Here is a 27,119-nt window from a genome sequence, read left to right as displayed (position 1 = left end):
AGTGGGTGGATGATATCTGGGGAAAGGATGAAAGGCAGCGAACAATCCTAGATTCGGGAACAGCGCCGGCGGGCTGGCTGTTCTTTGGGGTTATGTATTTTCTTCTGGGGGTTTTTCTTTCAAGGTCGCGCTGTATGATATCGCTTTGGGTTTATAAATATATCTTTCTTTTTCTTCCACGGTGGTTGGTTTTGTTTGCGGAGTCCTGGGGACGTTGATTGTTCAGGGTGTGTATTGGATAAATATATTGTTGTTATCGGATAAAATGTATTGTTGGTTTCATAATGTGGATTATAATAAGACAAATGTGGGTGGAATAGCAAAACGCTGCATCGACAGAAACCCCGCTGGCTGCTTAAATCATAAAAACAAGAGCATTATCTACAGTTGGCCCAATCTGAGAAAGTATACTTTCAGCACCTCAAAACCGGTCTACAGCCGGCTCTCGATGAAATTGGCCTGGTGTTGCCCCGGCCAGTGAGCGTCGGGCCACACCTGTCGAATGGCTTCCCAGATGTGTCTGATTGCCAAGAATTAGTGGTAAATACTGATTTAATCAAATAGGAACACTTACTTGACGTAAATAATCTCCAGGCCCTCGTTGACCTCCTGCGGGACATCCTTCACATCCTTCCGGTTGTGTTGCGGCAGAAGGACGGTCTTCACGCCCGCACGCAACGCTCCGATCAGCTTCTCCTTGATCCCGCCCACCGGCATCACCTTCCCGCGCAGCGAAATCTCGCCGGTCATGGCGAGGCTCGGAGGCACCGGCTTGCCGCTGAACAGCGAGATCAGGCCGATCGTGTGGGCGAGGCCGGCGGAAGGACCATCCTTCGGAACCGCCCCGGACGGGCAGTGGACGTGCAAGCTGCGGTTCTTCATGATGTCCTCGTTGGGATCCGCGGACAGTCCCAGCTCGTAGGCATGCGCCTTGACCCAGGTGAGAGCGACCTCGACACTCTCGCGGAGAACACCTCCCAGGTTACCGGTCAGCTGGATGTTGCCGTTGCCCGGCATATCAGCCACTTCGATGAACAGGATACTGCCTTGGCCGCCGGTGGAGAAGGCCACGAGACCCGTCACCACGCCGGGCCGGCCATGCTTCTCTGCCAGTTCCTCGTAGAAACGCTCGATGCCGAGGATATCCTCCAAATCCTCGAGGCTCACGACGGGATTGTACGCTTCCAGCCGGCCGGCGTCTCCCGCGTCCGCGTACTGCACCGCCTTGGACCGGCAGATCGAGCCGATCTCACGCTCCAGGTTCCGTACTCCAGATTCCATGGTATACGACGTGATGACTTTGTCGAGAACCTCGTCCGATAAGATGACTTGGCCATCTGAGAGTCCGTTGGCCCGGACCTGCTTGGGGATAAGATGTCTCTTGGAGATGTGTCGCTTCTCGATGTTCGTGTAGCCGGACAACTGTATCGTCTCCATACGGTCAAGGAGTGGGGCGGGGATGGTCTCCAGCGAGTTGGCCGTGGCGATGAAAAGAATCTTGCTCAGGTCAATTGGGATGCCGATGTAGTGGTCGGTGAATGTGTGGTTCTGTTCGGGGTCCAAGACTTCGAGCATAGCTGCTGAGGGGTCGCCTTGGAAGTTGGCTCCGCCCACCTTATCGATCTCATCCAGCAAGAAGACCGGGTTGGCCACGCCGACCTTCTTCAAACCATTGACGATCAAACCAGGCATTGCGGCAACGTAGGTCCTGCGATGACCTCGGATCTCTGCTTCGTCCCGGACACCACCCAGGGATATCCGATGGAACTTGCGACCCAACGAGGCAGCCACGGACCGTGCTAGACTCGTCTTTCCAACACCCGGAGGGCCGACAAGCAGAAGAATCGGTGATTTGTCGCCGATGCGCTTGGACTCCAAGAGGTGTAGCTTGGTCTCAAGAGCAACCCTGTCTGCTTCCGAGAGAGTCGGGATATCCTTTTCAATGTCGCCCGCATCGGAAGCATCCAGTTCCTTGGTGAGACTCTCGATCTGGCGTTGCACATCCTTGTTGGAGGTTTGCTTTAGACGCAGCACCGCCAAGTACTCGAGAAGCCGCTTCTTGATCTTCTCCAGGCCGTAATGGTCGTCGTCTAATTGCTGGCGTGCTCTCTTCAGAGTCTCAGGACCAAGCTGGTCTTCGGTGACCTTGGTCCAGGGAATGTCGGCAATGTTCTCGAGGTAGCTTCTGCACACACCGTACTCTGCATTGGCCGGGTTCATCTTCCGGAGACGACGCAACTCCTTATCCGCGACTTTCCTGGCTTCAGGGCTAAGCTCAGCATCATTGAGTCTTTGCTGGAGCTCATCGACCTCGTTCGCTTCCTTCTCATCCCCGTCGTTGTTCCGGCCGCTTGCCATCCCCGGCGGCGTCAATCCCGTCAGGCCGGCCATTGCTCGTTTGGCCAGCAGCTCCCGCTCGCGCGGATCGATCTGGCTGATATCAAATGAAGACCCGGGGAATGTATTGGTAGTGATGGTCGTCACTTTGACGTTGCTCTTGATGTTCTGTACCTGCCGACTCAGGATCTCGATAGCGCCTTCTAGCCTGGCGCGGACATCAAACGAGGCCAGAATGCGGAGCTTCTCCTCGAAGCCCGAGTCGGCAACATCGGCCATGAAGTCGGCCAACCTACCCGCGTGGGAGATATCAGACTTCGTGATGAAGATCTCGAATTTCCGAGCAATGATGGGCGATAGGCGGGTTCCCGCGGAGGGCAGAAGTGAGGACAGTCGCAGGAGAGTCAATAGCTCCTTCGAAAGCTGTCTTAGCTGTTGGAATAGGTCGACCGTCTCAGTGTCATTGATGACTACACGTTCAAATATGGTTATTTAGCTAAGGACGTCGAAGAAGAATGCAATGGACACCGACCTTTATCGTCATGGATGATGGTTTCGGCCTCAAAGAACGGCCGTTCCTTGAGGACTCGTTTGAGGGTGAAGCGCTGGATTCCCTGCACCAGAAGGGATGGCTCTGCGTAGGCCCGGCGTTGGATGCCAATCACCTTACCCACGGTGCCATACCGGAAGAGGTCCTCCTTGCGCGCCTGTCCCGCATCAATCATCTCGTACTCGTCCCGCTTGTCCTCCTCCAGGGTTCCATCATCGATGACCCGCTGACCATCCTTGCTTAGGTACGGGGAGCTGAGAGGGATGCATCCGAAGGTGACGATGCTCCCGTCGCGTTTCGCTGCGGGAGAGCGGTCCAGCACGGTGGTCAGGAGATTCGCGATATCTGGTCGGTTGGAGACCGGAATCCGGAGTGTCACTCCGGGAAGTAGGACGGAGCCTTTGGGGAGCGGGACCAAGGCAAGCTTGGTGGTTCTGCCGCTGTGGGAACCCATCGCGGGATAATGGATACCAGATCAGTTCAAACGTGGGCCGCAAAGGTACAATGATTCAAGCGGAGAGAGGAATGGCAACAAGAGCGGTAGGGTGTGGTCGATTCAGCTGAGTCGATGTTATAAGAGAGAGAGGATGAGAAGGGGGAAAATAGGATATAGAATAGATTTATGGAGAGTTTGAAGTGAAGAGGTGAGGAATGTGAGGAGAGAAAGTGGTTCCAGATGGATGGATGGATGGATGGATGGGAGAAGGTGTGACACTCCCGTCTGGGGTTGGGGTGAGGCGGAGAGGAGGAGGAGGAGGAGGAGGAGATCGAAAGATAAGCGCCTCCCTCCCGATCATGCCGAGGTTCGTAGCCGTCAGGCGACCAAGCGTGAGTTAAATAACCTCCCACTGCGGGCAAAAACCTGGGGGATTCTCCTCTTGTCTCACTTGCTCCTTGCTCTTCCACCAGCTTCTAGTCTACCTACCCCCTTTAGGTTCGATCTGATAAGGTATGTTGTCGATCAAGATGGTCGCAACTTCGCAATAATGAGTACTATACTAGCCTACACTCACCATGACGTGTATTGAACAGTAGGATCGCTTATCGGGATGCTCTCTATCGCGAAGAGGCAAAAAGGGCCCCAGTTGTAAGATTACCCCCGTAAGATTACATTATCCCACTATCTTTGCCCCGGACCGGCCAGTCCAGCCGAGTCGTATGACAAAACCGAACCCGCAAAAAATACCCGGTGGAAAATGTGCTCGAGCCGGAGATCCAATCCAACCTTAACAACTTGACAGCAGTCACAGCAGTCACAGCACCGTGCAATTGCCACTCACCTCGCCATCTATTTGTTTTGTCCTGTCGGAGCGCATTCCCGTTCTTTCTCCTCTTTCACCCACCCGCTTCTAATCTCCTCTCCCCTGTTCTATTCCCCCCTCTCTCCCAACCACCGTCGAAATGGCCTCTACCCCGCTTGCCAGCGCAAACGCCGCTGATCCCTCCTCCCGCAAGGTCTTCACCATCGGAACGCGCAAGTCCAAGCTCGCTCTGCTCCAAACCGATCTGGTTCAGGCCGCCCTCAAGGCCAAATGGCCCGAGTATGAGTTCAAGATCCACTCGCGTGAAACCGCCGGCGACCAGAACACCACCATCGCGCTGCGGGACTTCACCACCAAGAACCTGTGGACACAGGAATTGGAGGAGCTGTTGATGGCCGGTCATGTGGACCTCATCGTGCATTCGCTCAAGGGTAAGTGTGGTGGCGCCCAACGGAAGAACAAGAAAGGCTCGGGGGAATTTTTGGGCTGACACAGACTTGTGGTTGCAACGTAGATGTCCCCACTCTGCTGCCGCCCTCATGCACGCTGGGCCCGATGATGGACCGGGAAGATACGCGCGACGTCTTGGTCGTCAAGCAGGGATTGCCGTACAAGAGCTTGGCCGACCTACCTGCCGGTTCCGTGGTGGGCACCTCCTCTATCCGTCGCACTGCCCAGCTGGCGCGGCGGTACCCCCATCTTAAGGTCACGGACGTTCGCGGAAACATCGGCACTCGTTTGTCGAAGCTCGATGCGGAGGATAGCCCCTATGCCTGTCTGATTCTGGCGGCGGCCGGTTTGCTCCGTCTGGACCTGCAGGACCGCATCACCGCCTATCTGGACTCCGAGAATGCCGGTATGCTCTACGCCGTCGGGCAGGGGGCTCTGGGTATCGAGGTCCGCAAGGATGATCAGCTTGTGCTCGACATGTTGACGGGCATCGGTCACCAGGAGACGACTCTCGCCTGTTTGGCGGAGCGCAGCCTGCTGCGGACCCTGGAGGGTGGCTGCAGTGCCCCTCTAGGTGTCGAGTCGGAGTGGGTTCGCGATGCCGATGGCTCGTCCAAGCTGAGGATGCGGTCGGTGGTGGTTAGCGTGGATGGCAGTGAGAGCTCCGAGGTGGAAGTGGATGGGTCCGTGGATACCCCTCAGGCTGCTGAGGAGTTCGGCGTCACGGTTGCCAATGCGCTGGTGGCCAAGGGAGCTGGAAAGATCCTTGAAGAGATCCAGCGGAACAAGCAGGCCTCTCAATGATGTCTTGTACAGTACAAAGATGCTGTGGTGGAGATGCTGGTCCTCTCCTTCACCGAAGGCATGAAGGATATGAAAAGACGGATACCCATACAAGGAAACGGCACGTTGCAGGTTTAGGATAGATTATGATATACCAACGCAATTTATAAGGCATATCTGCGTCGATGGCAGATCTAGCAAGGAATATATGCATTAATTATATGTGCTAGTCTCGTGGCGAGACTCGGACCAAGAAACCAACCATCGGCGTCTATATAGCATTCATGGCAATCATCCTCTATTGAGAGTGTTTCCCGAGCCTCGGGGGTTTGCTTCCTTGAACTCATCCCAGGCCCGGGCCTTCATAGTCTCCCCGTCGGCGATATCGTGGTCGTCTTCGTCGACCTCTGGTTTGATCCCGGATGCCTCGCCTCCCCCTTCGATAACGTTGCCCCGCCTTCGTTCCTCTTCGAGGTATTCATCGATGGTCATAGTCGGCAGGTTGTGCCCGGAGCGGAACACGCCCTGCTGCAGCTGGGTGCGGCGATCCAGTAATGTGAAGGGCTGCATCGGCCGTCCCTCCTTGCTCAAAATCGGCCCGAGCCTTCCTCCTCTCAAGAGCTCGGCGATCGGGCGGTCCAGTCGCTCGGAATACCCCGATTCGGCTTCCCCATTGCGTCTCCGGGGGTCCTCCGGCGACAGCTCGGTGGGATTGGGGGGTGCCGTGCGCATCGTGGCCAACATCGACAACTCCTGCGCCAAGAGGTCGAGCGACTGGAACGTCTGGTGGGCGTAGAGCGCCAGCTCCGCCAGGTACAACGCGCGCACATCGTCCTCGTCACTCTGCAGGCGGTCTTTGTTCTTGGACAAGTACTTTTTGTTTGGAGATTGAGTAAGCGGGCGACCTCCTTCATGTCAAGAGCCTGTGATGCTGTCTAACCTCGAGTTTCTGCTTCAATTCCTTCTCCTCCCGGAACCGGGTGATCTTCACCTCGCGCCGGACCGCCGCATCGTTGGTGGGGGTGAGCGAGAAGGTGGACGGGTTGGCCGCGTACCGCTCGTAGAGCTTCTTGTCGCTGGCGCTGAGGATCTCGTATTCTTCCAGGCGGGCGAGGAATCTTTCGTACTGGCTCAGGGCCCGGCGGAGGGAGGCTTCGCGGTCCGATGTGTAGGTTCTTTGGAGGAGGTCGGCGAGCAGGTATTCGACGGTCAGGTATCTGCAGTGAGAGAGAGGGTGTGTGTGAACAAAAGACAAGCTCCGATCAAATGTCTATGACTGAACAAAATGGGGGGGGGGGGGGGGCCAGTACTGTAGATCTCCGGTGGAGATGTCCTCGAGAGCTTCGTTGGAGCTGAACAGGGACAGCAAGCTCACTAATCGTTGGCATTCCTCAAGCTTGGCTATGACTGCGTTGACATCACTGCGATAAGCATCCGTGTTGCTGTCGAACCGCCCCTCCAGCGCGGTCTTCTCGGCTTTCGCCTCGGTGAATAGAGTGCGGAGGTTCTGTGGTGGTTCCATTAGGTTGGATGTGCGTCTTGCTGAGGGTGGTGCAGGTGTTGGGTTCTGGGTATGGAGGATGGCTGATCGACGTGCCCTCGAAGAAATAATTCCCTGGGCCCGCCCCGCGGCAAGCCCCGCAGCTATCAATTTAGGGGTGGATCCTCGCGCTCCAGCCCGGTGGAGGGAAGTATATATTTTCAAATTTCAATATATTTTCACAGAATATTGCTCCGGTCTAGTCGTGTCCATGGTAAGTAGTGATCTCAGTTGCGAAGTCTAGATACTTGATATCACTATTGTAACAGCACATACCTTATGCTGATCATTTCGAAGCTGTGTAACTCCAATAACCTCGAAGACATGTCTCAAGCCGGCGTGTGAAACATTCACACTCTACAAACAGAGCATGGTCCGTTTGTTGTACGGTTTGTATTCACTGCACAACACGGTGACACTGTCACAGATGTCGAAGAGAAATTCATTCCACTACAAGCCCTGCCCATTTCACTAAACACTCACTTTACCTCTTCTGCATTTCTAACATGAACACTTTCCCTCTCTCCGCCACAATTCTCCTACTCCGAGTCGAGCCTAGAGTATGAAAATGGCTGGGTCGAACGTCGACAACCTCAACGCCGGATTTCTGGAGATCCCTGTCTCCAATACTAAGAGCGACGCCCCAAGCGCTACCAACGAGACCACTGGAGTCGAGGTCATCTCAGAGAACGCCGAAAACGCTTCCAGCTCGTCTGACTCGGATGATGATGAGCAAGAAAGCATCAACCCAATGGATGCCTCGCAACGACGGAGGCTTCAAAATGCCAAGTTCAACGTCCTGTAAGTTCATTCCATCACTTACCCTTCATTTTTGGGTGTGATTAACACTCACCCAGCTTGTCCGAGCGCGCTGTCACCGATTCCGTCGACACCAACAAAAGGGTGGCGCCTGATCTGCCTGACGCCCAGCTTTCGACCGCTCACTTGATAGTCAAGCACGATCTTGCCACTGGTACCTTGGATCCAAGAGACTACCAGGTAGAGCTCTTCGAAAGGGCCAAGGCACAGAATACGATTGCCGTGCTCGAAACTGGTAAGAACTGACACCCACTCAATAGGCCTGGCATGTCTGATCTATGTGTGTGATAGGCTCGGGGAAGACTTTGATCGCAGTGCTGCTCCTTAGGCATACATTGCAAAACGAGCTAAATGATCGTGCTGAAGGAAAGCCGCACCGCATATCTTTTTTCTTGGTGCGTATATCTTTCCATGAGTTTATGAGAAAACTCACACGTCGACAGGTTGATAGCGTTACTCTCGCCTTTCAGCAAGCGGCAGTGCTACGTCACAACCTCGATCAAAGCGTTGGTCAGTTCTTCGGCGCCATGGGAACCGATCTGTGGAACAAGGAGATTTGGGACGAGCATTTCAAGACGAACATGGTCATTGTCTGCACGGCTGAGATCCTGCATCAATGCTTGCTCAATTCTTACATCAGGATGGATCAGATCAATCTCTTGATCTTTGATGAAGCTCACCATACCAAGAAGGATCATCCCTATGCACGGTGCGTTCAGTGTGTGACAAAGCTCGAGTAGATTGTCTGACTGGGCTTAGGATTATTCGTGACACGTACCTGAAGGAGGTTCCTTCAAAGCGGCCAAGGGTATTTGGGATGACGGCTTCTCCAGTGGACACCAAAGGTGATGTGGTCGATGCTGCGATGTATGAACAAGCTCTCTCCTATCTCTCTGATGCACTTGCTAATATCTCGTAGGAGGCTTGAAACGTTGTTAGACAGCACTATTGCCACAACATCCCAGGCTACGTTACTGCGACAATATGTTAGTCGTCCGGTCGAAGAAACGTGGGCATACAAGAGATTAGAGCCCCCAGTCGCGACGGCATTGTACAAAGATCTCAAGCAACGGTTTGGTGACCTCGAGTGTCTCGAGGGAATCTTCAAATTCGCCTGGCAGGCAACCTCTGAACTGGGTAGTTGGTGCTCGGATAGAGCATGGCTGCGTGCTTTAGCTGATGACGTTCTGCCCCGACTCGAGGGGAAGATCAACAAGTCGGTTGAATCTAATAGTTCGCTCACAGAATCCCAGGACACGCATACACAAATCTTGCGAATCAGAGAAGCCAGCAACCTTGTCAAAAGGCATGAGCTCAGCAGCCCTCTCGCTCCAGGAACTCTAAGCTCGAAGGTGCAGTTGCTCCGTGCTGAGCTGCAGAAGCGCTTTCTGCATCCAGATCAAACAAAGTGCATTGTCTTCACCGAGAAACGATACACCGCGTTAATGTTGTTTGAGCTTTTTAGCAACTTACCTATCCCTTACCTTCGACCTGGTGTGCTTATTGGGGTTCGATCGGGGGACGTTGCAGGAATGGGCATAACTTTTCGTCAGCAGTTCCTTACCTTGATTAAATTCAGAGAAGGAGAGATCAACTGCCTGGTAGGTGACGATGCTGCCTACAGAATCAATAATGCTGACTGAATAAGTTCGCTACCTCGGTAGCTGAAGAAGGTCTTGATATTCCGGACTGTAATCTCGTCGTTAGGTATACAGACCTAGATGTCCACCATTGAGAGGGTCTGACTTATAGCATAGGTTTGATCTTTACCAGACACTCATTCAGTACGTGCAGAGCCGTGGTCGTGCCCGGCACTACAAGTCAACGGTATGAGATACGACTCTCGATCCGCGAAGTCAATGCTTATTTTATTCACAGTATGCAATCATAGTCGAAAGATACAATCCGCAGCACCAGGACCGACTGTCGGAAGTTCGAGATGCCGAGGTAGGCCCACATCCTGTTTAGAAGAGTCGGGCTAATCTGAGACAGAGCATAATGCAACAGTTTTGTGAAGCTCTGCCTGAGAATAGATTACTGCATGGGAACGATGATCTAGAAAAGGTGTTGGAGAAAGAAGCCGGCAAGCGGACTTACACTATCAAAGCATCCGGTGCCAAGTTGACCTATCACTCCGCCATTGCCATACTCGCTCGCTATGCTAGCTCTCTGGTAAGTGTGATCCATATGATAGACTGTGATTGTGCTGACATAGCAACCGTTCAAGCAATATGAGAAAGAGCAAGATGCAAAAGTGCATTACGTGGTACTTCCTGTCAACAATGCTTTTGTTTGCGAGGTCATTCTGCCTGAGAAGTCGCCAGTGGTAGGGCTCACTGGGAGTCCGGAAATCCGAAAATCGAGAGCCATGCAGACTGCAGCATTTGATACATGCATACGGCTACGCAAAGCCGGATTGCTCGACAATCACTTCAAGTCAATGTTCCATCGTCGCTTGCCTGCGATGAGGAATGCCAAACTTGCCATAACCTCCAAGCAGACTAGCCAGTACGACATGATAGTCAAACCGTCATTTTGGGAAGACAAAAGAGGCGAGCTTCCACATAGTCTTTACATCACTGTAATCCTGTTGGAACCTTCTCGTCCCCTAGCAAGACAGCACGCAAGCCTCTTGTTGCTTACTAGGAACCCCCTTCCGGAGTTTCCAGCCTTTCCCATCTATCTCGATGAAGATATAGAGACGATGGTGCACCTGATTCCATTGAGAGAACAGCTAACAATCTCAAAGATAGAGCTGCAATACTTCACGACATTCTTCCTGCGAGTGTTTTGTGATATCTTCCACAAAACCTATGGCTACCAACCCGAAAAGATGACATACTGGCTAGGACCGGCACATTCACAAGCCATTCCAGATCGGGACACCAGCCCCAGGGACTTGGTTGATTGGAAGACCCTGATATACATGTATTACAACGAGACTTTGCCAGTTACAAGTAAGACAGATCCAGACTATCTGCTCAATCGCCTGGTCTTTGATAACTGGAACGGGGCGTGCAGATACTTCACTCTTGCGGTTGAGAGAACTCTACACCCTTCAGATCCCCCACCTTCCTTTGCGGCACGGCGCAGGCACATGAGTGATATCATGAATTACAGCACGAGCCTCTCAAAGAACTCGCGTGCCAAATTCCTCTCAAGTTGCGATTGGAATCAGCCGGTCTTGAAAGCGGAACTAGTTCGCCTTCGCAGAAACCTGTTGGACAGAATGACGGAGACGGAAAGGGAAGTCGAAACGAGGTGCTACATTTGCGTTGAGCCACTTAAGATCTCCGCCGTGCGTGACTTCTTTTGCCCCATTATCGGCTGCTTTCCAAACTGACCATCATAAGATTCCTGCTTCAATAGCAGCCTCATGTCTGGCGTTTCCTGCCATTATATCCAGGATGAACTCATATTTGATAACCTTGGAAGCTTGCGCCGGGTTGGATCTTACGATCAAACTTGAATTTGCACTAGAGGCTTTGACCAAGGATTCTGACAACACAGAGGAACATCGAGCCCAGCAAATTCACATACAAAGGGGCATGGGGAAGAACTACGAGCGCCTCGAGTTTCTTGGGGACTGCTTTCTCAAGATGGCTACCTCAATTGCTCTTTTTTCACAGAATCCCGACGATGACGAATTCGACTACCATGTCAGCCGAATGTGTCTTGTCTGCAACAGGAACTTATTCAACACGGCGGTACAGAAGGAACTCTATAAGTATGTCAGGACACAAGGTTTCTCTCGGTATGAAGCCCCTAGGCATTTTGAGCGGAAATAGATCACTGACCACTGCTTGAAGACACACATGGTATCCTGATGGCTTGAGCCTCTTGCGAGGAAAGGATCACAGCAAGCAGATGAGCTCAGCGACTAAACATGCACTAGGAGAGAAGACCATCGCAGATGTCTGCGAGGCGTTGATAGGAGCATCTCTGCTCACCGGGGGACCCCAGCATCGGTTTGACATGGCAGTAAAAGCAGTGACTGCTCTCGTAGACGATGCGAGCCACAAAGTCATCTCCTGGGGGAATTACCAGGATCTGTACAGCATACCTAAATACCAAGTCCAGACCGCCGATGGTTTTGAGCTTGATTTGGCCCGACAGATTGAAGAGAAGCTTGGCTACAAGTTCAAGTATCCCCGGCTTTTGCGATCCGCGTTCACCCATCCTTCGCTGCCCTCTGCTTGGGCTAAGGTTCCTTGCTACCAAAGGCTGGAGTTCCTCGGGGACGCTCTACTAGACATGGTCTGTGTCGAAAATATATTCCATCGTTTCCCAGATCGAGATCCCCAGTGGCTCACCGAGCACAAGGTAGGCGGCTGACCGCCCCGCAATCGCAAAGAATGCTATTGACAATTGAGCTGCAGATGGCGATGGTGTCCAACAAGTACCTCGGTGCCTTAGCAGTGAAGCTGGGCCTTCATACGCATTTGAAGCACTTCAGCAACCCTTTGCAGTCACAAATCACTCTTTACGCGCAAGCGATTCAGATGGCGGAGAGTGAGAGCAAAGGTGCAGTGGATTACTGGGTTGATGCGAACGACCCGCCGAAAGTAAGGAAATGTCTGAGCGAGATGCGCTCAGCCACGCTAATTTGACTATCTAGTGCTTGCCGGATATGGTCGAGGCCTACTTGGGAGCAATCTTCGTTGACTCCAATTTTGACTTCGAGGTGGCTGAAGTGTTCTTCCATCGCTTCATCCAGCCCTATTTCGAGGACATGACCATCTACGACACATTTGCTAACAAGCATCCAACTGTACGAGCCACCCCTGATTTCTTGTGCAGTTTATGACTGACTTGGGCTAGACGTTCCTCCACAACCGATTGGGAAATGAGTATGGTTGCCTGAACTACTGCCTGAAAGCCGGAGAGCTGCCTGGTGCCGATGGGACTCAGTCGAGTGTGCTGGCAGCAGTCTTCGTGCATGATGCTATCATTGCTGAGGGCAGGTCTTCGTCCACCCGCTACGCTAAAGTCAAGGCCAGCGAGAGAGCGTTGGCGGCTCTGGAGGGAATGTCGCGTTTGGAGTTCCGCCAGAAATATAACTGCGATTGTCGGGAGGTGTGTGATGCGGCGGACCAAGAGATTGGGACAGCGATTTAACAAATGATGTGGTCTATTGAATTAAATCAGTCAACTGGGAACATCGAACAGGTGTTGGATCGATAGTTGAGGTGTTAATCAAGATCTAAGATTATACACTGTACGGTGTAGGTACCTTATAGATATGGTGTATGATATGTAGATCCGTGGTAGGCAAGAGCTGGGGCACGGAGCGGCTAGTCCGAATCAGGGAAGGTGGCAGGCATGCCCCCTGAAGTTCCCTTCAAGTCCCCTTCCTTCAGGCTTACCGACTGACGGTCTGACCTTAGACAGTTAGACTAAGTCCCTCCCGCTGTTGTTCTCCAACCCGCGTCCGCTGGTTGGGAAAAAAAGTGCCTGGAACCACAACTAAGGTAAACTGAAAGCTGAGCCCGATCGGAAGATCTTCTTTGGAGATTATCCTACTACCTACAAATCCTTTCTATGAACCCCTGGACTTACAACTCCTCACTTCATTTCCTCACTTTCAGCTCGCTTCATTCACTCTACCGCTCTTTTTCCTGCCGTGGTCTTCCTAGTTCCGACTATACCTAGAGCCTAGACTAGAGCTTGGGTTGATTCCGCGCACCCCGAACCGATACCGCGACTTTCTGGTGTCAACAAATCCGCAACTTCTCCCGCTCCCCTCCCTCCTCTTTCCCCGAACCAAAAACACGAACGAAACCTCTCCTCCAACCTCTATGATATCCGCGCATCGTTGTACATAAGGAGTTACAGATATGGAGGTTGCCAGTGCGGAGGTCTCAAACGGGGCCCCGCCATCGGCGCAGACGACAGCTTTGGTGGATCCAAGTGCTGTCATCCAGTATTTGATCGGTGTGTTGCAGGTGACTCTGGGCGCTCTGAAAACTGAGCTGGAAAGCACCGGAAGCTTGCTGTCCGAGGCCAAATACAATGAGACTGTGCAGCGCTGCACGCGGTTTGCCTCAGAGTCGCAGGTCGCTCTCTATGTGCAGAAAGACCTGGTGGCCGCTGGAGAGGCCAACGGGGCCGACGTTGACGAGGGTACGCACTCTCCTTGGACACCATGCCTTTGTGATCAACCAGCTAACTAGAGAATTATCTTCAAACTGCGCAGAATCGTCAAGTCAGTACGTGTACAGCCTCGCCGCCGAAATCTCGTCCGCCCCGACAACCGTCGCCTCCGTCGCCTTCATCAAGCGGCCCGCGGCCATCGATCCCTCGCTCCCCATCTCGGCGCAGATCCAGGTCCTGAACCTCCCGGGTGTGGCTTCCTTGAGTACCGACCCCGCTCAGCAGAGCAACGCCCTTTCGCCCTACGAGATCCTACACCTGCTGCTTCGCCACGCGCTCAGTCCTTACTTCGAAGCTTATACCCGCACCCAGGAGGTCGCGAGTGGATCGAAGCCCCGGACGGATACGGAGGTGAAGACGGGGGTTCCTGGCACCAAGAAGAAATTCGCGGAGCTGGAACTCGGGCTTCAGCATTTGCAGCAGAATGTCGAGATCCCCGCCTTGAATCTGCCGCTCCATGAGGTGGTTCAGGGGGCGCTGCTCGAGGCAGAAAAGCGCGGAGTCAGACCCTCGGTGGAGTTGATCAGCCCGACGATACTGGAGAGCAGCGCTTTCATCAACAGTATCCAGAACAACGTCAACGGCTGGATTCGGTCGATTCAGACCATCACCAAGATGTCTCGTGATGCCGATAGCGGGTCCGCAGCTCAAGAGATCAACTTCTGGCTGTCGATGGAAACTGCTCTCGAAGGTATCGAAGCTCAACTGCGCGGCGACGGCGTTCAGTTGACGATGGACATTCTGCGCCATGCGAAACGTTACCAAGCGACTCTCAGTTTCGTCGCGGACACGGGCTTGCGCGAAGCGACCGATCTGGTTCAGAAATACAACCAGCTTATGCGGGACTTTCCTCTAGACGAGTTGCTGTCGGCAACCACGTTGCAGAAAGTTCAGGAATCTTTGAACTTGATCTTTAACCACCTGAACAAGAAGTTGAAGATCTGCCCCTATCCCATTAAGCGCGCACTTTCCTTGGTGGAGGCTATCTCTGGAGACCTTGACAATGTGATTCATTCCCTGCTACACGGCCGCACAATCCTCCATCTCGATTACCGCGAGTTTCGATCGTTGATGAAGACGGCCGGCGCCATCTGGCGAACCTGGGATGAAAATCTGAAAGAGTTTACCAATGTTGCCCGTGAGTCTACTCGTCGCCGCAATGAGAAGTTCATCCCGATCAAGATCGCCGCGCGCCACGAAAAGACCCAAGAACGATTGAAGTATATCAACACCTTCAGAGTCAATCATGAGCAGCTTCAACGCACAATCGTTAACGTCCTCGGTCCAAAGACGACTTCTGCTGGCGATGCGGCTGCCGGAGCTGGTTCTGATGGAGCCGTCATCGTCGAGGAGATTGGCGATGTTGACGCTGTTGAAGAAGTCGCTCAAGCTTACGCAGCCCTGAAGAATGTTGACGTCTTGGACGTCTCTCCTTTTGGCACCCAACTGTGGATTAAGGAAGAGATCGCTTACAATGAGCGTACGTCCCGTGTCGAGAACTCTATCATAGCCCGTCTTCGAGACCGTCTGGCCACTGCGAAGAACGCCAACGAGATGTTCCGTGTCTTCTCCAAATTCAATGCTCTCCTCGTCCGCCCCAAAATCCGCGGTGCTATCGGCGAGTACCAGACTCAGCTCATTGAAAATGTCAAACAAGATATCTCGTCCTTGCATGAGCGGTTTAAGCAACAATATGGCCACTCCGAAGCACATGCTATGGCGCAATTGCGCGATATGCCCCCTGTTGCTGGTGCCATTGTCTGGGCGCGTCAGATTGAGCGTCAATTAGACGGATACATGCGCAAAGTCGAGAACGTGCTTGGAGAAGATTGGCACCTTCACTCTGAGGGCCAGAAGCTCCAGGCTGAGAGTAATCTGTTCCGCAAGAAGCTGGATACGCGCCCGGTCTTTGAGTCTTGGCTCCACGATGTACAACGGCGGCACATCACCATTTCGGGCCGCCTCTTCAACATTGTGCGCAACCGTGCTGCTGGAAACACGCTGGAACTTACTGTCAATTTCGATGCCCAGATCATTGCCTTGTTCAAGGAAGTAAGAAACCTTATCTGGCTTAATTTTCAAGTTCCCCATGCGGTCAGCAACATTTCCAAAGAAGCCAAGCGCGTCTACCCGTATGCCATCAGCCTGATGGAGAGTGTCCGCACCCTGCTACAAACAAATCGCTCGATTATGACCATGACCGATGTCGCAATCCTGTTGAATGGATACGTGAACGACGCTCAAACCATGATCATCAAGGGTGTTCCCCTACGATGGGAATCGTTTGTCCACTCATATGAGCTTCATGTTAAACAGTCTGCGTTGGCTAACGGAGCTATTGAGACAGCCATCCCAACCAGGGGAGAAAGCAAGCATGTTCAGTTCGTCCGTGAGTTCGCTGGGTCAGCATCCGTACTTCAGTCCAAGACAGCCGTCCTGGCTTCGATCAATGAAAGTATCCAAAAGGCAATTCATGAGTTGAAGACCTGTCCTTATGATGCTACTGCGTTCAGACAACGCTTGGATGCTATCCAGGTTGCAGTCGACAAGCTGAACTTGGAGAACTATGTGAACCTTGGATACTGGGTCGCCAATTTGAACCACAAGATTGAATTGATCCTGCGCGAGCGTCTCCATCGTGCCATACGCGAATGGATTCTCTCGTTCCAGGACGCAACGGATAGTCACCACACCATGCAAATCTCCAGTGGTGTACAGACCGGTGAAAACGAAGCCTCTTTGTACAGCATCGAGTTCCCCGGCCTAGTACACGAGATCTCCATGCGCAACCAGGTTCTCCACCTAGACCCACCTCTGCAGTATGCCCGTGCCAGCTGGTTCGCTCATTTTGACAACTGGCTTGGTGTGATCTGCAATCTTGAGAAGATTAAGTCGTCTAGATACCAGATTTCGATCGATGTGCAGAAGATCCAGCTCTCCGAGGCTTGCTTCGCTACTCTTCCCCAACATTGCACCAATGAATTGAACCAGGTCTACAACGCCATTGAGTCGAGACTGAAGGATGTTTCGGCGTACGTGGACAAATGGCTGCAATTCCAGTCTCTGTGGGACTTGCAGTCAGAACAAGTCTATGATATCCTTGGTGATGACCTGTCTCAATGGTTGCAGCTCCTTCAAGAGATCCGAAAGAGCCGTGCTACCTTCGATACCTCGGAAGTGAGCCGGTCATTCGGTAACATTAAGATTGACTACGAACAAGTCCAGACGCGAGTGAATTCCAAGTATGATCAATGGCAGCATGAGATCCTGCTCAAGTTTGGATCTAAGCTCGGAGGCCGAATGAGGGAGATTCATTCTGAGATCGCTGCTGCCCGCAGAGATCTGGAAGGGCAAACCTTGGAAGCAGCCTCTACGGCTCACGCTGTCTCTTTCATTACCATTGTTCAGCAGTGCAAGCGCAAGGCCAAGGTCTGGGAACCAGAGGTCGATCTTTTCCGTCAAGGTCAAGCCACACTTGCCCGACAGCGCTATCAGTTCCCCAGCGATTGGCTTCACGTTGAAAACGTTGATGGCGAATGGCAAGCCTTGAACGAACTCCTTGCGCGGAAGAGCAAGATCGTTCAGGACCAAACCGAAGGACTGCGTGCGAAGATTGCAGCTGAAGACAAGGTTATTGGCGATAAGATCACAGAAGTCATCAGCCAGTGGAACGAGGAGAAGCCCGTGTCCGGTACAATCCCGCCCGAAGAAGCGTCTCGCACGCTGAGCTCGTTCCAGTCTCGTCTCGAGTCTCTACAATCCGAGTATGAGATGGTTTCGAAGGCGAAGGAGGCTCTCGACCTTCCAGCTGGCGCAGAGTCTGCGTTACCCGCCATCTTGGAAGAGGTGCAAGATTTCATGTCTGTCTGGGCAGCTCTGTCGACCATCTGGAAGAGCCTTAACGACCTGAGGGACATGCTCTGGACTAGTGTGCAGCCGAGAAAACTCCGTCAATCCATTGATGGATTGATCAAGATGACAAAGGAGATGCCTAGTCGCATGCGCCAATACGCAGCCTTTGAACACATCCAGAATGTTCTTCGCCAGCTCCTCAAAGTAAACCCCTTGCTCTCGGACATGAAGTCTGAGGCCGTTCGCGAGAGACACTGGCATAAGATCTACAAGGCATTGAAACCAGGCAAGAGGTTCTCACTCGTTTCCCTGACCCTTGGAGATGTGTGGGATCTTCAGCTTGCGGTTAGCGAGACCATTATCCGTAATATCATCGCTCAAGCACAGGGGGAGATGGCACTGGAAGAGTTCCTGAAGTCGGTTCGCGAAACATGGCAGAACTACTCCCTCGACCTGGTCAACTACCAGAACAAATGCCGTCTCATTCGTGGCTTCGACGACCTGTTTGCCAAATGTAGCGAGAATTTGAACTCTCTCCAGGCAATGAAGCATTCTCCCTACTACAAAGAGTTCGAGGAGGAAGCCTCCTCTTGGGAAGACAAGCTTAACAGAGTTCATGTTCTTTTTGACGTCTGGATCGATGTTCAGAGACAGTGGGTTTACCTTGAGGGTGTTTTCACTGGCAATGCAGATATCAAGCACCTGCTGCCACTCGAATCTAGTCGCTTCCAGAACATCAACTCTGAATTCTTTGCTGTCATGAAGAAGGTGTACAAGTCGCCCTTCGTGCTAGATGTCCTTGCTATCAATGGTGTACAAAAGTCTCTCGAACGGTTGGCTGAGCTGCTGAATAAGATCCAGAAGGCTCTGGGAGAGTATCTTGAGCGGGAGCGTGTGTCCTTCCCTCGTTTCTACTTCGTTGGTGACGAGGATCTGCTCGAGATTATCGGTAACTCCAACGACATTTTCCGCGTCGCAAAACACTTCAAGAAGATGTTTGCCGGTCTCTCAGGTGTCCTGATGGACGATGACAACAATATCATTGGTTTTACCTCCAAGGAAGGCGAGGAAGTTCGACTCAAGAAGGAGATCAACCTGGTCAAGACGCCTCGGATCAACGACTGGCTCAGTGCTATTGAGAGCAACATGAAGTTGACCCTTGCCGAGCTTCTGGCGGAAGCTGTGGAACAGTTTGAACCGCTGTACAATGCCCCGGAAGTTGATCACACTGCCTTTAATGATTTCCTGGCCAACTATCCCGCACAAATCGTGGTTCTTGCCAGTCAGGTCGTGTGGACCAGTGCTGTTCAGAGATCCTTGGAGAGCGGTGGAAGCAATCTGCCCGCATTGTTCGATTCTCAAGTCCGAGTATTGGAACTGTTGGCCGCCACAGTCCTTGGCGAGTTGGATGGGATAACCAGAAAGAAGTGTGAGCACATGATCACCGAATTCGTTCACCAACGAGATGTCATCTCCAAACTTATCTCCATGAATGCTTCCACACCGACCCACTACCTGTGGCTCCTCCAGATGCGCTATGTCTATCATGCTGAAGGAGACTTCCTCCAGAGATTGTATGTTCACATGGCCAATGCTAAGCTGAACTATGGTTTCGAATATCTGGGTGTTCCTGAACGTCTTGTCCGCACTCCTCTTACCGATCGTTGTTTCCTTACCCTCACCCAGGCTCTTTGTCAAAGACTGGGAGGTTCTCCTTACGGTCCCGCTGGTACAGGAAAGACTGAGTCCGTTAAAGCACTTGGTCTCCAGCTCGGAAGATTTACCCTCGTTTTCTGCTGTGATGACACTTTCGATTTCCAGGCCATGGGTCGCATCTTCTTGGGTATCTGTCAAGTCGGTGCCTGGGGTTGTTTTGATGAGTTCAACCGTCTCGAAGAGAGAATTCTGTCGGCCGTATCTCAGCAGATTCAGAATATCCAGATCGGTCTCCGGACTGGTGAAGAGGACGACAAGGCCCAGATAGAGCTGGTTGGTAGACGTCTCTCCGTCAATCCCAACACTGGTATCTTCATCACCATGAACCCTGGATATGCAGGACGTTCCAACCTCCCAGACAACTTGAAGAAACTCTTCCGGAGCGTCGCTATGTCCAAGCCAGACAAGGAATTGATTACAGAGGTGATGCTTTTCTCCCAAGGCTTCAAGCAAGCCAAGCGACTATCAAAACAGACCGTTCCCTTCTTCGACCACTGTTCCTCGCAGTTGTCCAAGCAGGCTCACTACGATTTCGGTCTGCGTGCCCTCAAGAGTGTCTTGGTCAGTTCAGGAGGTCTCAAGCGTACCAGAATAGCCAACTCCGATGGTGACCTGGGACCTGATGAGATCATTGAGCCACAGATTATTGTTCAGAGTCTCCGCGAAACAATTGCACCTAAGCTGGTTCGTGAGGATGTCGAGAGAATGCTAGATATCCAGAGGCAAGACTTCGCTGGAGTCGAATACGTGCCTGCCAACTATGAAAAGCTCACCGCAGCCGTTCGTGAAATCGCCAACGAGCAACACTATGTCGACAGCGAGATGTGGATTACAAAGGCCCTGCAGCTCTTCCAGATCCAGAGTATCCATCACGGTGTGATGATGGTGGGTAAGTCGGGGTCCGGTAAATCTGCTGCATGGAAGATTCTGCTGCAGGCTCTTCAACGCATCGAAAATGTCGAAAGCGTTTCTCACATTATTGACTCCAAGGTCATGTCCAAGGAAGCACTATATGGTAGCTTAGATCCGACCACTAGGGAGTGGACCGACGGTCTCTTCACTGGTATTCTTAGAAAGATCGTGGACAACCTTCGAGGTGAAGATGCGAAGCGTCACTGGATTGTTTTCGATGGTGATGTCGATCCGGAGTGGGTAGAGAACTTGAACAGTGTTTTGGATGACAACAAGCTCCTGACACTCCCGAACGGAGAGCGTCTCAACCTGCCACCGAATGTTCGTATCATGTTTGAAGTCGAAAGCTTGAAGTACGCGACTTTGGCCACGGTCAGTCGTTGCGGTATGGTCTGGTTCAACGACGACACAGTTACTCCTTCGATGATGATTTCGAACTATGTTGAGTCGCTCAGAACCCGGACCTTCGAGGATCTGGACGATGACAGTGCTCCCGCAGGCCAGGCTGCCATCAAGACACAGGATGCTCAGGAGATGCTTTCTAACATTCTCAAACATCTGCTGCAGACTGATGAGCTTGTTCTGAAGTCTCTCGACGAAGCTAAGAACTACAATCACATCATGGAATTCACCAGTATCCGTGCACTGAACACTCTGTTCAGTCTTCTCAACAAGGCCTGTCGGAATATTCTCGAGTACAATATCCAACACGTTGATTTCCCCTTGGACTCTGAGCAGATTGAGGCCTACATCTCGAAGAAGCTTCTCCTTGCGCTTGTGTGGTCTTTCACAGGTGACTGCCCGCTGGTTGACCGCAAAGCCTTTGGTCAGTTTGTGTCTGCGTTGACGACAACTGATCTTCCGCCTGACGGAACGTCATCTATCATCGATTTTGATATTACCCTGCCAAAGGCCGAGTGGACAAGTTGGCAATCACAAGTGCCCTCCGTGGAGATCAACACGCATTCCATCACCCAAACCGATGTGGTTATTCCTACTGTGGATACTGTTCGCCATGAAGATGTTCTGTACTCCTGGCTCGCGGAGCACAAGCCCTTGTTGCTGTGTGGTCCTCCAGGTTCCGGTAAAACCATGACGCTGTTCGCTGCCCTTCGAAAGCTGCCGAATATGGAGGTTGTTGGCCTCAACTTCTCCAGCGCGACTACTCCTGATCTGTTGATCAAGACCTTCGAGCAATACTGTGAATATAAGAAGACTCTCAACGGTGTTGTCATGTCTCCGAACCAGATTGGCCGCTGGCTGGTCATCTTCTGTGATGAGATCAACTTGCCTGCCCCAGACAGATATGGAACCCAGCGTGCGATTTCCTTCCTTCGCCAGCTTGTGGAGCAAAATGGCTTCTGGAGGACCTCGGACAAAACATGGGTCACCCTCGATCGCATTCAGTTTGTCGGCGCCTGTAACCCTCCCACCGATGCAGGACGTACCCCCATGGCTGAACGTTTCTTGCGTCACGCTCCCCTTATCATGGTCGACTACCCTGGCGAGATCTCGCTCATGCAGATCTATGGAACCTTCAACTCTGCAATCCTCAAGATTCTTCCTTTGTTGCGCGGATACTCCGAATCACTCACAAAGGCCATGGTTCGATTCTACCTCGAGTCGCAGACCAGGTTCACGCCCCAGATTCAACCTCACTACGTTTACTCGCCGCGTGAACTTACCAGATGGGTTCGTGGTGTTTACGAAGCTATCAAACCGCTCGAAACACTTTCCGTCGAGGGTCTGGTTCGGATCTGGGCGCACGAAGCGTTGCGTCTCTTCCAGGATCGACTTGTAACTGAGGAAGAAAGAAGCTGGACTGCGGACGCGGTGCGCCGTATCGCGCTCGACAACTTCCCCACAATCGACGAAGAGCAAGCGCTGAAGGGCCCGATCTTGTTCTCCAACTGGCTCTCCAAGAACTATGTTCCAGTTGAGCAAGAGCGCCTGCGTGACTTTGTTAAGGCACGCCTCAAGACATTCTGTGAGGAAGAAGTTGACGTGCCTCTCGTTTTGTTCAATGACGTCCTGGAGCATGCCTTGCGCATTGACCGAGTGTTCCGTCAGCCTCAGGGCCATCTCATTCTCATCGGTGTCAGCGGTAGTGGGAAGACCACACTGTCACGTTTTGTTGCGTGGATGAATGGTTTGAAGGTGTTTCAAATCAAGGTGCATGGAAAGTACTCTTCTGAAGACTTTGACGATGACCTTCGGACTGTTCTTCGCCGCGCAGGTTGCAGGGGTGAGAAGATCTGTTTCATCATGGACGAAGCAAACGTCCTCGACTCGGGTTTCCTTGAACGTATGAACACTCTCCTTGCCAACGCCGAGGTTCCGGGTCTCTTTGAGGGTGATGAATTCTCCTCCTTGATGACAGCCTGTAAGGAGGGCGCACAGCGGCAAGGTCTCCTGCTCGACAGCCAGGAAGAATTGTACAAGTGGTTCACGCAGCAGATCGTCAAGAACCTTCACGTCGTGTTTACCATGAACCCGCCAGAGGAAGGGTTGTCGTCCAAGGCTGCAACAAGTCCCGCGCTGTTCAACAGATGCGTTCTCAACTGGATGGGCGACTGGTCGGACCAGGCTCTCTTCCAAGTTGGTTCTGAACTCACGCAGTCGGTCGACTTGGACAAGCCCAACTTTGTTGCCCCGGACAGCATTCCTGTTGCTTATCGCGAGCTCAGCCTACCTGCCTCTCATCGGGATGCAGTTGTCAACTCTATGGTGTACATCCACTACTCGCTGCAACGATTCAACCAGCGCTTGCAGAAGCAGCAAGATCGGACTACGTATCTGACTCCTCGCCACTACCTCGATTTCGTCGCCCAATATGTCAAGCTTTTCAATGAGAAGCGAGAGGACCTCGAGGAGCAGCAAAGACATTTGAACGTTGGACTTGAGAAGTTGCGCGATACGGTCGACAAGGTTCGCGATCTTCGAGCCAGTCTTGCCCAGAAGAAGACGCAGCTAGAGAAGAAAGATACGGAAGCCAATGAAAAGCTGCAGCGTATGGTTGCCGATCAACGAGAGGCCGAGCAGCGCAAGACTGTTTCTCTCGAAGTCCAAGCAGCCTTAGAGAAGCAGGAGAAAGAGGTTGCACTCCGGAAAGAGGTCGTCCTGAACGACCTTGCTCGAGCCGAACCGGCCGTCTTGGAGGCTCAGAAGAGTGTCAGCAATATCAAGCGTCAGCATTTGACGGAAGTCCGTTCCATGGGCAACCCCCCTGCCAGTGTTCGGCTTGCTCTGGAAGCTGTCTGCGCTCTGCTGGGCCACCGGCCCGATAGCTGGAAGACCATCCAGGGAATCATCCGTAAAGATGATTTTATCGCAAGCATCGTGAACTACGACAATGAGAAGCAGATGACGAAGCAGCTCCGGGTGAAGATGCAAGCTGAATTCCTTTCCAAGGAGGACTTCACCTACGAGAGAGTGAACCGCGCTAGTAAGGCTTGTGGTCCTTTGGTGCAGTGGGTCGAAGCACAAGTCAATTATTCCGAGATCTTGGACCGTGTTGGGCCCCTCCGTGAGGAAGTCGATCAGCTGGAGGAACAGGCTCTTCAGACCAAAGCTGAGGCCCAGACTATCGACAAGACTATCAGAGACCTTGAGAGCAGTATCGCCACCTATAAGGAGGAATACGCGGCACTCATATCCGAGACCCAGGCTATCAAGGCGGAAATGGAACGAGTGCAATTCAAGGTCGACCGCAGTGTTCGTTTGCTGGACAGTCTCTCGTCGGAGCGCATTAGATGGGAGGAGGGAAGTAAATCGTTCGAGACGCAGATCAGCACGCTGGTTGGTGATGTGCTCATCGCAGCAGCCTTCCTTGCCTATGCTGGTTTCTACGATCAACAGTTCCGCAAAGCCATGATCGACGAGTGGGTCAATCAGCTGCAGCAGTCGGGCATCGGCTTCAAGCCACACAACCCCATCACCGAGTACCTGTCGAATGCCGACGAGCGACTGACGTGGCAAGATCACTCGCTGCCCGTTGATGACCTTTGCACGGAGAACGCCATCATTCTCAAGCGCTACAACAGATATCCCCTCATCATTGACCCGTCTGGTCGTGTTACGGAGTTTTTGGAGAAAGAAAGCACGGATAGAAAACTCACTGTTACGAGCTTCCTGGACGATTCCTTTGTCAAGCAGTTGGAAAGTGCTCTGCGTTTCGGCAATCCCATTCTCATTCAGGACGCCGAGCACCTGGATCCCATTCTGAACCATGTCCTCAATAAGGAGTACCAGAAGACTGGCGGTCGTGTGCTTATTCAACTTGGCAAGCAAGAGATTGATTTCTCTCCTTCGTTCAAACTGTTCCTCTCCACAAGAGATCCGTCTGCCTCGTTCCCTCCGGACGTTTGCAGTCGAACAACCTTTGTCAATTTCACTGTCACGCAGAGCAGCTTGCAGACGCAGTCTCTGAACGAGGTTCTGAAGTTCGAGCGCCCCGACGTCGATGCCCGGCGTACCGATTTGGTCAAATTGCAGGGAGAATTCAAGATCCATCTTCGTCAACTCGAAAAGCGACTTCTGCAGGCGCTCAATGAGTCTCGCGGCAATATCCTGGACGATGACAATGTTATCGAGACGCTCGAGACATTGAAGAAGGAGGCGGCTGAGATTTCTAAGAAGATGCTGGAGACCGAAGGCGTCATGACAGAGGTTGAGAACATCACCCTCAACTACAGCATCATTGCTCGCTCTTGCAGTGCTGTCTTTGCCGTTCTGGAGCAGCTTCATCATATCAACCATTTCTACCAGTTCTCCCTGCAGTTCTTTGTTGATATTTTCAACTCTGTCCTTTACCAGAACAAGCGTCTTGCTCAGGAGAAGGACCATGCTGCACGAGTCCAGATCATTCTTCGGGACCTGTTCGTTACGACCTATCAGCGTACCTCACTTGGGTTGATCCAGAAAGACCGGATCACATTGGCTATGCTCCTTGCTCAGGCTGCGCCCTACCCGATGGACAAGAGTCTGATCGATATGATCCTTGATGAGTCGATGGAGGGTGTGGATCTTTCTACAGCGACTGAGCGCAAGGACGAGGTGCTCAACAAGATCTCCAACATGTCTATCTTCAAGTCCACCTTCCCCGGCATTTCCCCCGAGCAATGGGACCAATTCCTTGGTGAAGAGCTGGCGGAGAACTTCATCCCTGCTGTGTGGGATGACAACATGGAGAACCTGGACAAGTTGCTTCGGTCACTGTTGCTGGTGAAGCTCTGCCGCATGGACAGATTTGTTCCCACTGCGGAGCGCTTCATTGAGGCTGTCTTTGGTCGGGAACTATTCGAGGGAAGCGCGGACCTGAAGGACATTGTCGAGCAGGTGAGCGCTACTACGCCAATTTCCCTGAGCTCGAGCCCTGGCTTCGACGCGAGCTACAAGGTCGACGCTCTTGTCGAGCGGATGGACGCTACCTGCGCGAACATTGCCATGGGATCGAACGAAGGTCTGCAGAGCGCCGACAAAGCGATCAGCAACGCGGCGGCGGCCGGCACCTGGGTCCAAGTCAAGAACGTCCACCTGGCGCCGTCCTGGCTGCAGAGCCTGGAGAAACGCCTGGAGTCGCTCAAGCCGCACAGGGACTTCCGACTTTTCCTGTCTATGGAATCCAGTCCCAAGATTCCCGTCAATCTGCTGCGTGCCTCGCGCGTTCTGATGTACGAGCAGCCCGCCGGTGTCCGCGCCAACATGAAGGACTCGTTGTCCTCGTTGACTACCCGAGCCTCCAAGGCGCCGGTCGAGAAGGCTCGTGTCTACCTGCTCCTGTGCTTCCTGCATGCCGTCGTGCAAGAACGACTCCGCTATGCGCCGAACCTGGGATGGAAGGGATTCTGGGAGTTTAACGACAGCGACGTAAGTTTTTGTTTTTCGGAGTTCGTCCCGCTCCCCCGCTAATCATGTACAGTACGAGTGCTCCGCGCACATCATCGACTACTGGGTCGACACCGTGGCGCAGGGCCGCTCCAACGTCGCCCCGCAGAAACTCCCCTGGGAGATGATCCGCACCCTGGTGACGGAGACGTACGGCGGCAAGGTCGACGACCAAGGGGACTTCGCACAGCTGGAGGCGCTCGTGACCAGCCTCCTCACGCCGGCCGCCTTCGAGGACGAGCACAAGATCGTCGCCGGGGCGGGCGACAGCCCCAGCGACAGTTTGGCGTTGCCCGGCGGCACCAGCGTCCGCGACTTCGTCGACTGGGTCAACAAGCTCCCCGAGCGCGAGCCGCCGACCTACCTGGGTTTGCCGGCGAACGCGGAGAAGCTGCTGCTGGTGGGTCACGGCCGCAAGATGATCTCCGATCTTGCGAAGGTGACGACTTTGCTGGATGAGGGGGAGCAGTTGATGATTGAGTCTGCTTAGTTTTTTGTGGGGGGGACACCCTAGAAGTAGTGATAAATGGGGAGGGGGATTTGATTGTGTGTGTTGGACTTACTCTGCTCTGTGAGGGAGTAGTCTGGTCTGTTCTATTCTTGTCTTCTTATTTTAGGTGTTTAGTGGACTAGGGTACGTTAGAGGCGGGGTAAATAGGTCGGTATCGGGGTGGGTTGTATTTTAGACGTGTACGGAATATTATTGTATGCTTAGGAAGTGTGGTCTAGATGAACGTGTACGGAATATCATATTGTATGCTGAGAAGATGTGTGGTCTAGATAATGACTAGTTGCGTAGGTTGCAGCCTACCCACCAGTACATTAGCAGTTACCATGGGGGGATTAATGTATGGTCAAG

General features: G+C 52.7%; 5 protein-coding genes across 5 annotated transcripts; 3 read left to right on the top strand and 2 right to left on the bottom strand.

Moving 5' to 3' along the window:
* Positions 1–240: 240 nt before the first annotated feature.
* Positions 241–3,786, bottom strand: BO86DRAFT_385310 (putative LON domain serine protease). The gene is made up of 3 exons (XM_025671079.1): positions 2,870–3,786; positions 575–2,807; positions 241–520 (listed from the first exon to the last, which is right to left on the bottom strand). The coding sequence occupies exons 1-3, from the start codon at positions 3,339–3,341 to the stop codon at positions 433–435; spliced, it is 2,793 nt and encodes a 930-aa protein (XP_025532357.1). The 5' UTR covers positions 3,342–3,786; the 3' UTR covers positions 241–432.
* Positions 3,787–4,125: 339 nt separating this feature from the next.
* On the top strand, positions 4,126–5,505 carry BO86DRAFT_385309 (porphobilinogen deaminase). The gene is made up of 2 exons (XM_025671078.1): positions 4,126–4,580; positions 4,664–5,505. The coding sequence occupies exons 1-2, from the start codon at positions 4,289–4,291 to the stop codon at positions 5,401–5,403; spliced, it is 1,032 nt and encodes a 343-aa protein (XP_025532356.1). The 5' UTR covers positions 4,126–4,288; the 3' UTR covers positions 5,404–5,505.
* A 168-nt stretch (positions 5,506–5,673) lies between these two features.
* Positions 5,674–6,945, bottom strand: BO86DRAFT_352832 (IGBP1/TAP42 family protein; the record flags this gene model as incomplete). The annotated part of the gene is made up of 3 exons (XM_025669500.1): positions 6,693–6,945; positions 6,323–6,599; positions 5,674–6,255 (listed from the first exon to the last, which is right to left on the bottom strand). Exons 1-3 carry the CDS (start codon positions 6,902–6,904, stop codon positions 5,674–5,676), a joined length of 1,071 nt encoding a protein of 356 aa, XP_025532355.1. The 5' UTR covers positions 6,905–6,945.
* A 545-nt stretch (positions 6,946–7,490) lies between these two features.
* Positions 7,491–12,859, top strand: BO86DRAFT_352829 (putative RNA helicase/RNAse III; the record flags this gene model as incomplete). The annotated part of the gene is made up of 16 exons (XM_025669499.1): positions 7,491–7,723; positions 7,780–7,976; positions 8,033–8,136; positions 8,185–8,450; positions 8,501–8,608; positions 8,661–9,342; positions 9,390–9,448; positions 9,499–9,568; positions 9,620–9,688; positions 9,734–9,913; positions 9,969–11,039; positions 11,095–11,495; positions 11,551–12,064; positions 12,121–12,306; positions 12,360–12,512; positions 12,563–12,859. The coding sequence occupies 16 exons, from the start codon at positions 7,491–7,493 to the stop codon at positions 12,857–12,859; spliced, it is 4,590 nt and encodes a 1,529-aa protein (XP_025532354.1).
* A 458-nt stretch (positions 12,860–13,317) lies between these two features.
* On the top strand, positions 13,318–26,992 carry BO86DRAFT_329391 (dynein heavy chain). The gene is made up of 3 exons (XM_025668678.1): positions 13,318–13,864; positions 13,938–26,242; positions 26,295–26,992. The coding sequence occupies exons 1-3, from the start codon at positions 13,579–13,581 to the stop codon at positions 26,748–26,750; spliced, it is 13,047 nt and encodes a 4,348-aa protein (XP_025532353.1). The 5' UTR covers positions 13,318–13,578; the 3' UTR covers positions 26,751–26,992.
* Positions 26,993–27,119: the final 127 nt, after the last annotated feature.

This window comes from Aspergillus japonicus (assembly GCF_003184785.1).
Source record: "Aspergillus japonicus CBS 114.51 unplaced genomic scaffold BO86scaffold_3, whole genome shotgun sequence".
In the NCBI taxonomy this organism is placed as follows: domain Eukaryota; kingdom Fungi; phylum Ascomycota; class Eurotiomycetes; order Eurotiales; family Aspergillaceae; genus Aspergillus; species Aspergillus japonicus.
This window is presented reverse-complemented; position numbering and strand designations above follow the sequence as displayed.